The sequence below is a fragment of the Coenobita brevimanus genome, chromosome 57 (genome assembly GCF_032717465.1).
Source record: "Coenobita brevimanus isolate Jiangsu-jjx chromosome 57, ASM3271746v2, whole genome shotgun sequence".
Lineage (NCBI taxonomy): Eukaryota > Metazoa > Arthropoda > Malacostraca > Decapoda > Coenobitidae > Coenobita > Coenobita brevimanus.
In genome coordinates, this window is record NC_137010.1 from 26637861 (window position 1) to 26649690 (window position 11830).

The 11830-nt window shown below is 40.9% G+C and overlaps 1 protein-coding gene and 1 non-coding gene across 2 annotated transcripts in view; one reads left to right on the forward strand and one right to left on the reverse strand.

Annotated features, from left to right (window-relative positions):
* Positions 1-9085, forward strand: part of LOC145401944 (uncharacterized) — a 148633-nt gene extending 139548 nt beyond the window's left edge. The window contains exon 14 of the mRNA XM_080274051.1: positions 6091-9085. Coding sequence (XP_080130177.1) covers positions 6091-6254 — 164 coding nt within the window. The 3' untranslated portion in view covers positions 6255-9085. The remainder of the gene's footprint in view (positions 1-6090) is intronic.
* Positions 27-145, reverse strand: LOC145402362 (5S ribosomal RNA). The gene has a single exon (XR_013897720.1). It is a non-coding gene; the product is annotated as a 5S ribosomal RNA (ribosomal RNA).
* Positions 9086-11830: the final 2745 nt, after the last annotated feature.

An 11830-nucleotide genomic window follows, 5' to 3' on the forward strand; every position in this document is an offset into this window, starting at 1 on the left:
CACCAACCCCACTTGACACGTAGGGATGCCAACAGCATCTGGTGTTCCCAGGCGGTCACCCATCCAAGTACTAACCAGACCCAACGTTGCTTAACTTCGCTGATCGGATGGGAAGCGGTGTACTCAACGTGGTATGGCCGTTGGCTGGTATGGGATGGAAAAAATGCCAAATATAAAAGAGAAGTGGAGGAGCGATTGGGTAAATATGATTCAGAGCACATGGGAGATGTGGAAGCAGTGTGCAAGATATTCACAGAAGAAATCTCTGCAGCATGTGAGGTGGTGTGTGGAGTGAAGAGAAGACAAAAGGGGGTGCAAGGAACAGCATGGTGGAATGAAGAGGTGAGGCGGGCTGAGGCGCAAAAGAAGAAAGCATACAGTGAGTGGATGAAAAACGGGTGTGGAGGAATTTGAGAGACGGAAGAGAGAGGTGAAAAGATTAGTAAGGGAGAGTAAGAAGAGAGTGGATGAGGAATATGGAAGGAATTTGAGTGTAAAGTAGAGGGAATGTAAGAAAATGTTCTGGAAAGAGGTAAAGAAAGTTAGACAGGGTGTTAAAGAAGTTAGTTCGGGAGTGAATGACAAAAATGGTAGATTACTGGTGGAGAAGAGAGAAAAGGTGAGCAGATGGAGAGAACACTTTAAGGAATTGTCGAACATAGAGAATGAAAGTAGTGCGAGTATAAGTGGCTGGGTAATGGCTGGGAGAAGAGAGGAAGAAATCAGTAGGATAGAAGTTGTGGAAGCAATGAAGAAAGTAAAACTGGGGAAAGCCCCAGGAATCGATGGAATGTGTGGTGAAATGCTGAAGCATGGGGGAGAGATAGTAGTAGAATGGATGTGCAGACTGGCCTGGGAGGCCAGAGGATTGGAATTCAGGTATATTTATTCCCCTATATAAAGGAAAAAGGGAAAAAAGAAGTGTGTGGTAATCATAGGGGGATTTATCTTCATAGTGTAATAGGAAAAGTAAATGGTAGGATACTTATTGAGAGAGTTAGGGAAATAACAGAGAATAAGTTCAAGAAGAAAAGGGAGGTTTTAGGATGGGAAGAGGTTGTGTAGATCAGATATTCATTCTTAGGTCTTTAATGGAAAAGTTTCTAGAGGAGAGAAAGAAATTGTATGCAGCCTTCATGGATCTGGAGAAAGCGTATGACAGGGTGGATAGACAAGGATTGTGGAAAGTATTAAGAATATATGGAGTAAATGGGAAGTTGTTGAATGCCGTGAAGAGTATGTATGAGGGTGCTAAGGCTGCGGTGTTTGTAGACGAACTAAGTGAATTTTTCTCTCTGAATGTTGGATTGAAACTTGGATGTGTCAAGCCTACGTGGTTCTTCAAACTGTATATGGATGGAGTTATAAAATTATGAGATACAAGGTAGGGCAGTGGATGTTGAAGCAGCCCTGTTGAGAGAGGGCAGTGTGTGGAAACTCCCTATACTATTGTTTGCAGGTGATACTGTGTTGTTACGTGAAGACGAAGGGGAGCTGCAAGGCTTACTGAATGAGTTTGGGAGAGTGTGTAAGAAATGGAATCCAAAGGTGGATGAAGGGAAGAGTAAAGTTATGGTCTTTGAGAGAATGAAGTCATTGAATGTGCAGCGAAGTTGGATGAGGAGGTAATGGGAAATGTCACTGCATTTAAGTACTTGGGTAGTGTGATAAGTAAGGATGGAAGTTTAGAGGGTGAAGTGCTTGAAAGGGTACATCAAGGAAGAAAGGTTGCTGGTTCTTTGAAAGCAGCGATAAGAAACAGGGAAGTGAGCATGGAAGGGGAAAAGTTACTGCATGACAGTATTGTGATACCAACTCTAACATATGGAAGTGAAGCTTAGACCTTATTGGAGGGACACAAGTTAAGAGTGAGAGCAGTGAAAATGAGTTATTTGAGAGGAGCATGTGGCGCTGCAATGAGAGACTGACTGACGGATGAGGAAGTGATGGAGTGATGTGGTGTAGATGTGATAGGAAGCATTAGGAGAAACACACCGAGATGGTTTCGCCATATGGAGAGGATGGAGAGCGAGAGACTAACGAGGAGAGTGTATGTGAGTGAAGTGGAGGTGGGTAGAGGGAGGGGGAGGTCAAGGATGAGATGGAGGGACGGAATGGAGAGGTTTATGAGAGAGGGGGGTGTAAGTGCGGGGTACAGGGCAACATGGAAGTGACTTTTTTGTGCCCCCCCCTCCCCCATGGGATTAAGGAGTCTGGCAATGGATAGACTACATGAGGTTTCCCCAGCATTAACTAGTAGTGTTTAAAGATACTGTAGCATGAATAAATTGGTATAATGCATCATTGCTTTATAAGAATGTATAAAACTGTGGTGTGAAAGGAGCTTTGTTTTTATCCAGTCCATACTGCCCCCAGATAAGTATTTTCAGATTTACTTCTCAAGTTTATTTTATCCATATTGACCCCAGATGATCATTTTCTGTCTAAACTTTCAAGAGTATTTTAGCCATACTAACCCGAGATGATCATTTTCAGATTAATCTCTGATTAACTTCCCAAGTTTATCCATACTGACCTGAGATGGCAATTTTTTTTTATTAACCTCTCTGTTAAGTTCCTCAGTTCATTTTAACCATACTCACCCCAGATGGTCATTTTCTTTTAAACCTCTTCAAGTTTATTTTATCCATACTGACCAGATGATAGTTTCCTGATAAACCTTTAAGTTTATCCATACTGACCCCAGATGATCATTTTCTGCTTATGTGAGACCTCAGGCAAAGAGGGATCAGTAATAATACAGAAATAGACCCTTCCCAGGTCCAGCCCAGCTCAAGTTTGATCCAGTATTTCACCCCGAACCTTATTCTGACCTTATACATGTAATGATAGTATGAAGGACACCGGACTTCCATTGGCCATAATGAACAATGTTAACCCCTAAAGACCACAATTGTTTCAGGCAGGGTACCTCCCACAACTGCAATTCGGGGGTGTTTTGGCAACTTTCACCAAGGGCAAATTGACCATGTTCTGGCTAAAGAGGAAGAATTTACACACCTGGTATCCCCATAGTCCTAATGGTTACTGCACAATCGCGCGTCAGAGTTTAAAAAAAAGTTGATGATAGGCACCCCTCGAAAACAATAAAAAACATGAAAATTTTGATAACTACATATTTTTCTTATTGAAACAGGTCATTTCAAATTGTTTTGTCACACCATCCATGAAAACAGGTGTATACTGTATATGTAGGTGTGGGGAGATTACTAGGCTGTGGAGAGATAAAGTGGGCTGTGGAGAGTAGGCCTATAGGTACAGGGGTTGGAAATAACCAGCTTTTCACATGAAAAGAAAGCACTTCAGACATCTACCATGAAAACAGGTGTGTATGTAGGTGTGGGGAGTAGGCCTACAAGGCCTTGGTGGTTCTTGGGGAGAAAAATTTCAGCAAAAACCAAGTTCTCTTGTGGAAACCCTCCATTTCAATGGGATTTGCCATACCAGCCATAAAAACAGGTGTGTATGTAGGTGTGGGGAGATAAAACAAGTGTGGGGAGTAGCCCTACAAGGCCTCATAATCATTCCAAAACTAACACAGACACATAAATGTTTATAACCATCAAGGACATCAACATAAAGTTAAATAACGCTATAGATGCATACATAAGAAAGGGAAAAAATATATATATTTTGTTTCTGATTTCTCTTTTCACTGTCCTAACTTATCATTACACATTCACACTTATTATTACAGTTATGACATTATTATTACACTTCATCACACTTATCATTACGGTTTCAGCAGCAACCAAATTCTCTTGTGGAAACTCTCCATTTCAGTGGAATTTATCACACCAACCATGAAAACAGGTGTGTTTGTAGGTGTGGGGAGATGAAACAGGTCCGGGGAGTAGCCTTACAAGGCCTCATAGTCTTTCAAAAATTAACACAAACATAAATATATAAAATACAAAAGAATTCATAAAAATAAGTAATCAGTATTCGGTCATGAAACATACATGCAGGTAAGTGTGTTCATTGTGAAGGAAGTGCAAAGAAAAAAAAATGCTAACCAACATTGTCGCGCGTAGCATTGTGTGTTCGTAATGCAATGTTGAGGAGAAAAGTGACGTTTACAAAATTTGGAACAAAAGTAATAACTATAAGCAGCCTCAAACTATTGGGTTGAAAAGAATTAGCACAAAAAGTATGAAGTGCACTGAATCTTGAGTTATTTGTTATGTGCAGTGACTCCCTAACTAACTAACTAACAAACAGGCAGAGAAGTTGACCATGAAGGGCTGGCAGTTGTGTTTACCCAGAGTAAATGTTTGCTCAGAGATGGAAACTAATCAGAGGTACTAATCTGGGCAGGTAGGGAGAATGAAAAAATAAGATGCGTTGTACATAGTACAACATATAGCATTCCCCAACTACGTACGTACGGAAACTGGTAGGTACGACGTGAGAAATGAACCGAGTGAGGTGTAATTATAATTATGTAAATTTGGGAAGAAGTAGAAATAGTACGAAACAGGTATGCACACACAGCAAAAAAAACTATCGTTACAGGGGGGTCCGATGTGTTTCATACTGAACAACCTGGCTGTCTCGCTAGGGTTGGTAAGCCTGACAGTGGGTGAGTTGCCAAATAGGACGAGGTAGAAATATGTATGGGAGAAGCAATGGATATAGCTTATAATAAATATGCAACAAACACACGCAGGGATACCAATGGAGGAAGCTGTTATCAAAAACCTTCATTCGTGTGTCATTTTATATCGCGCAGGTGTAACGATAGTTTTTTTGTTGTGTGTACATCAGGCCTGTAGGGGGTTGGAATGGTAGTGAGGGACAAGAAGGGAGGGATGGGGTGGAGTTTGGGGGAGGGGGGATGAGGCTAGCAGGGACTGAGGAGGGGCAAGAGAGGGTGGGAAAGGATGCAGGTGGTGGTGGGAGGAGGGATGCAGGTGCATGAAGGTGTGGGAGAGTGATGGGGGACAAGGAGGGAGTAAGGGAGTGGAGTAGAGGGTGGCAAGGAGGCAGCCCCCCACCGCCCAGGTTGGTCCAATCCCCCCTTCACACCACATCAGGGGCGAGTTCTCATTGGCCTGAAGCCATGTTCGTCATAATTGGGGTGGAGCAAGCGCTCCGCAGTTTTTTACAGGCCCCACTCAATTGATGTGATCAGGCATTTTGGCATAAAACTCAAATCGCATCAGTTGATGCGATTAGGACTTTAGGAGTTAAATGGGGTGCAGTGGGTTGCAGTTCATGTGTTTCCTACCGTTTGTACTCCACTCCAACCTAACCTGAAAATTTCCAATCCCCATCAAGATTGCTGGGTTGTAATAACAGACTATTGTCATGAAGTGCTGTTACAGGGATGTGAAATAAGCTGCAAAAGGGCAGAATTATGGGCAAAGATAGAGTATATCTGGTATAGTTTTCATTTGTTGTTCAAGAATATGTTATTGTACTCAATTATGTTCAAATATGTGCTTGAAATCCCACCTCGGGAGACCATTTGATATAATTGTTATCGGCATTATCGTATCAGGCTTCCCCCCAATTAGCCCATGATCACAAGGGTCTTGGTAGTAGGTGGGGGCGCGCAGCATCCACTCACTCGATGTAGTGCTGCTTTCGGGTGTCTGCCCTTTCCTCCCTTCCTTCCATCCTCTTGTCTTTACTTCCTTAATTCTTTCCTCTTCCTTCTGCCTATGGATGACTCTACACTGAGTGACAAGCCAAATGGTTTCCTGTACACCAGGAAACCATTTACTATGCTGGGTGGTAAATATATAGCCAAATTATGGCACCTGGTGGTTTAGTGGGTAATTAAGAGGCTCCAATTAGATTGAGCCTGTGTAGGTTTATATCCAAGGAGTGGTTGGGGTTTATTGCTCATGTAATGGCATTCAGGGATGAGTGAGGCTGGTCACTCTTATCTTAAATGTCAGGACCAACTTGCCTAGCCCCGGGCTCTACGTTCCTCTTGGGGAAACATAGGATTGGTTGATGGATGGATGGATGGATCACAAGGGTCTACTTCATTCCAGCCCAAGTCTAACTCTGTACATTATCTCAACCCAGACTAACTTTTGTTTTCATTCTTCCTAACAGAGTTCGACCCCAACCAGATATTCCAGGCCTTCTTTGGAGGTGGTGGACATGGTAGCTATACCTTCGGGAGCCATAGTGGTTTCCCCCAGGGTGGTGGCTTCCCTGGCTCTGGCTTCTCCACTGGGGGCAGCTTCCCTGGTGGCTTCCACTTCCAGTTTGGTTAAGTTTCTGATACTCAGCTGTACCTATACTGAGGCTGCTTTTAGGGTGAAGAGGTGGAAGGAAAACTTTGAACATGGCAGAGATCTTACAAGTGAAGCTGGTTCTATATCCAGGTAGCACATGAAATGGAAGAAAGAACATTTTGTAGTGCTCTAAAATAGACACTATAGGACTGAAAACTGAAATTCAAGGGTTTTGTTACATGTACAGTGCTGTAATCCGCTATTACCCAGTGTTGTTTTAAACAGTTAAGTTAATAAGTCAGAATCTTTGAACTAGACAGTCTAATCAGTGAAACAGTACAGTCAGTTGACCTATATTACCCCTTGCAAGGTGTATGGGCCTGAGGCCAGGCCATCATAGTAAGGAACTTGGAAGAATAGGTGACCGACATAAGGTCCTGGTGCCATTGCACTACAGAAACCTTCCGGGTTGAAGGCAGGTCAACTACCATGAAAGCACTTGACTACAATAGCCAAAGATCAGGCCTTCAGTAATTATCAAACTGTCTAAATTCAATATTAATTTTAAAAATATGCCATGTTGGTTTGATTGCATAAACAAGTGTGGTAACTTGAAGCCTCGAGGGAGTTGCGAGGCTCCAGTTATCAGCCGTGGCCAACTTTCATTTATCAGACTCTGCTCTCAACCCAAGATGATGAATACAGTCTGATATGAGTACGGGGAAAGAGAGATGCCTGGTGGTGAATTGGTGTAAGGCACTAGTTGGGGTTAAGGTCAGGTGCTGTGCAGATTGGGTTAAATCCTTTTTTTTTTTTTTTTTTTTTTTTTTTTTTTTCCCTCCATATATCCTGCCACCAGGGGTGTAGATTGGTCAACTGTTCTTAAATATTTTGAATCTGAGGTCCCTACATGTGGCAGGGGTAATAGGCGCTGGGATTTTACCATTTCTTTAAACTTCTTGTTATAAATGCAGTTTTACTTTCACTCCTCATCCCAGACCTCAAGCAGCACTTAGTGTGGGGTAGAGTGTCTTGGATAATCTGTTCAATATCTCTGGTATTTGGTGTTTTAATTTCAGAAGTATTGGCTTTCTTTTAAACCAAATTATGATACTATCTTATGTTGATAAAAACAAGTCTTGGTTAGATTAAAATGTGTACTCAGTAAAAGAGTCTGTGAAATTGTCTGCCAAATACACCAGTATAACTGTCTATTGAGCAAGATCATCCTCCTTTAACTGAAGCTGAATATCTTCAGTATGGATTATTTAAATTATTTTATTTTTAAACATTGGATACATTTATGTTATCAGGAGTAATGATTGATACTGGGTCAACATTCTTACACCTGTGTTTTTAGAGCTCAGGGAAAGTTTGTAATTACAACTGTGTACCTAGTGGAATATCCTTCATCCAGCACTGCATGTTATATCCACCCCTTTTTTATCCTTTATCCAAAATTTACTTCATTCAGAATTTCCCAATATCTAGGGTACAATAATAATGAAGTCCTTTTAAAAAATCTCAGCACCGGATGAAAGATTTCCACCAAAACCTTGTGAGAGAACTTTTCCTGGTTCTTTGGGCATTGGTATCCCAGTCACGTGTCCACTTTCATTTGTCGTGAGTTCAGCCATCACTCAGCCATGCACAGGCCTTGGTTATTTACTGAATGATACTCTCTGTCCATAATGTGTGTGTGTGTTGTCAACACAGTGTCTGGGGAAATTTAAGTTGGTTCTTTCAGTTATACCTTTCCAGGTTCTATTCAGTTTTGTCAGTAGGGATAAAGCCATTTTATGTACAAGAATAACTTTCTTTTCACCTGTGTGATTTCATAGTCAATCTTGTTATGATTTGGCCAGTTCCTAAATAAGTACTCTATGTGTTTGGAATTGCTAAAGTTACTGGTACCCTTGTATATAGCAGAGGCCAAAATTTTTTGTGCATTGTATTTTAGTTTGTTACCCTAAATCATTTAGGATACAATGATATATATATATATTTTTTTTTTTAAATACCAAAATAAGGCACGACAACAAAGTGAGTATGGCCCTGCACTGTAGACAAGTTTCTTATAATTTCAACTAAAGCTCCCTGTCTTTTAAGATATTATTATTATTATTATTTAGTTTAGAGTCTTTGAGAGGAGCATTGGTCTCTTTAATGGGTAAGGTATAATTATTTGTCCCAGACATTTTGCATACCATATAACCAGGTTTGTGGGCAGAGACTTTTTCATGATCTGTTCATTTCTGATTGCATTCCTGCCTCTACATTGCCCTATGGCTGCTGAATTTTAGTGAAAAAAAGATCACTATTGTTATATTTGTACAGAGTTTGAGGGCTTTTTGTCATACAGTCTTAAGATATTCTTAGTTAATATCTTCTAAGTTCACGGATGACAGACTATTTATACGTAGAAAATAAGAATTTTTGTATATCCCTACATGCATAGTCAAAACCAAGAATGACTGATTTGTACATGTGACAGTAATGTATAATTTTTAGTAGAAGTTTTAGTCCTTATGCAGGAATTTTATACATACTCAAAATTTTATATACGTTTAAATGTTATATATATTGTGTTGTAAATAAATGGCTGTATAGACTTTTACTGCATTTAGATCAGGATTTTTTTTCCTTTAGTTTCATAATAAAGGGCTGGATGATGAATAGTTTCATAATAGTGTAATGCAGCTCACACACTATACAGGCTGCAGGTCATAGCAGTTAATCCATCATCTCCTTGGTTACTGTTATTTTTCTTTGGTATAAGAGTATGAAGAGGACTATGAATCAACTTCCAGTATGTGGTGTTAGAGGGAGAATCAGACCTATGTATGACTCAAGCTATACTTTAAGAATAAAAGTACAGTTTATTTGGTGTTTCATACCCCATTTAATTTTTTTCTTTCTTATTGCAATATTAGTCCCCTATAATAATGCTTTTTCTTTATGTTTTCTCTAGATTATTTTATTCAGATTTGGGTTGAGTTTTCCAGTTAGAGAGGTGAGATACAGCCTTTGTCAAATCACCCAATACTAGTGTGCTCTCCAAGGCTGATGCGAGAATTTTCTAATAAGAGGAAGAATGAAATGGTGATCCCTCATTTATCCGGACGTCCATTATTCGAACAATCCATTACCCAGATGCTGTAGTCTGGCTGTATTAAACCATTATATGTACATTTTTCCATTTTATCCAGATAAAACTCTAGAATCCGGCCGGAAATTACGGCCACACAAACATTTTTCGCCCACCTGGGTGGGCATAGCCTGGTGGTGCCGCACTGTCAGGCTCCCAGTCGCTCTCGTGAGGCCAGTCCCAGTCGCTCTCGTGAGGCCAGTCAGCTCAGACGTGCTAGAGACCTGTGGTAGTGTTGTGCTAGTGTGCTTTAGTGATCTGTGATAGTGGTTGTGTTAGTGTGTTGTAGTGATCAGCGATAGTGCTGTGCTAGTGATCCGTGAGTGTGTGTGTTGTGGTGACCCGTAGTGACCCGTGATAGTGTGTGCTACCTTGTGTGAACTAGTGCGTAATGGCTTCCTCGGCAGAGAGCTGTGTCCCCACTGCAGGTACTGAAAAGGACTACCTTGAATTAAAGGAGGAACTTCTCGAACTGAAGCGGGAGGTACAAATTCTCAGGCAGGAGAAGGCACAAATGAGGGAATTGTTGGAGGAGATGTTGGAGGAGAAAGAGAAAAAGGCTGAAGGTTGGACACTTGTTAACAAGGGTGCAACGAAGTTCACTCTTAAAAAGCAAACGGAAATTAAGACAACTAATACATTCGACACACTACGGGACGAATGTGAAGGGAAGGCAGAGAGGGAAGTAGAGGAGAAGGACGGTGAGAGAACTTCCAGTACAGGTAAGTATAAACAGAACAAGAAAGGTAAGAAAAATGTTGTTGTTGTTGGAGACTCCCAGGTGAGATATCTGAACAGGGCCATGTATACTCCACTCGCTAAACATGTGTGTCTTCCAGGGGCCAGGGTGGCTAATGTGGTAGATAAAATTTCAAATATCGTAAAGGAAAGTGGTGACAAACCCACTGTGTGCCTCAGTGTAGGAGGCAATGATATTAGTAGCCGTAAGAGTGAGGTACTATGGAAAAAGGTACAAGTTGATGTTAGAAAAGGTTAGGGAGAGGGGAGGAACCCCTGTAGTGCTTGGTGTTTTACCAAGGTGGCGGGTTGGAAGGGAATGCTTGAGCAGGGCAATAGGGTTTAATTGCCGCCTTGAAAGGTATTGCAAAGATAATGCAATACCTTTCATAGACAGCTGGGACCGGTTTTATGGACGAAGTGCCTTGTATAGTTGGGATGGGACTCATCTTAGCAGGCAAGGAGTTACTGTTTTAGCTGGAATGATAGATAGGGAGTTGGAGGGATTTTTTCGAGATTGAGAAGTAGGTGTACAGGAAGATGCAGCAACTACAGTCAGAAATCATTATTACCATGTTTGGATAGATGCATCGATACTTGCAAAATTAAGAACAAAAGTTCAACCAATAGTGTAGATACATCCACTCAGGCACCTCAAATTGAGCAGGCGATGATAGATGATAGAACAAGCGATGATAGAAGGGCGATAAGCGATAGTACAAAAAATTGTTATATTAGTAAAGTAAAGAGTTTCCCAGTTAGTAATAAAATAAATAACAGTAAATGCCAAGGTAAAGGCATAACTACTCGTAATAATCTGAAAGTGTACTACACAAACAGCCGGAGTTTACGTAATAAAATGGATGAACTGAGGGCTTTAATTTGTACAGAGAAAATAGACATTGCCGTTATTAGTGAAACTTGGATGAATACAGACACTCGAGAATTTTTAGCAGAATATCAGATAAAAGGCTATAATATTTTTGTGTCAAACCGTCAGGGAAGAAAGGGGGAGGGTAGCTATTTATGTAAAGGATTCATTAAACTGTTACAATAAAGCAGACATTAAAGTAAATAGGGACACAGAAAGTGTCTGGGTTGAAATTAGTAACAATAGGAGAAATTAGTCTTAGGAGCAATTTACAGATCTCCAAAATTAAGTAGAGCTGATAGTAAATACCTCTGGGAGGAAATTAGGAAAGCATCACAGTCCAGCTTAGTAATAATTGTTGGGGACCTTAATCTGCCAAGGATAGATTGGAGAAATCAGACAGGAGATGCAGAGTCAGAGGAATTTCTAGAGGTAGTACAGGATAATTTCCTTTATCAGTATATCAGGGAGCCCACCAGAGGTAATAATATACTAGATTTGGTTTTAGCTAATAAAGAAAATATCATTAGCGATATAGAGGTTGGTGGACGACTTGGTAATAGCGATCATGAAGAAATTAAGTTCAAATTTATTTGGGATGTCTGTTCCACTGAAAATACCTCCACCGTTCCTAATTTTCGTCTATTTTCGATGGCTTAAGAGCTTATTTTCGAACGGTATTCCACAGGGAGATTAGCTATTTGAGGGAATGTCAGGTTAGTGGGGATCCCCAGGTCATAGGTCAGGCGCAGGAAGCACGTGGGGACGTCCGTCAGGTGTCTGTGAGGGGAGAGGTGGTAGATAGGAATGTAGTCCAGGTGACGGAAATTAACTCAGCTCCAGTACCAAACAGACGTT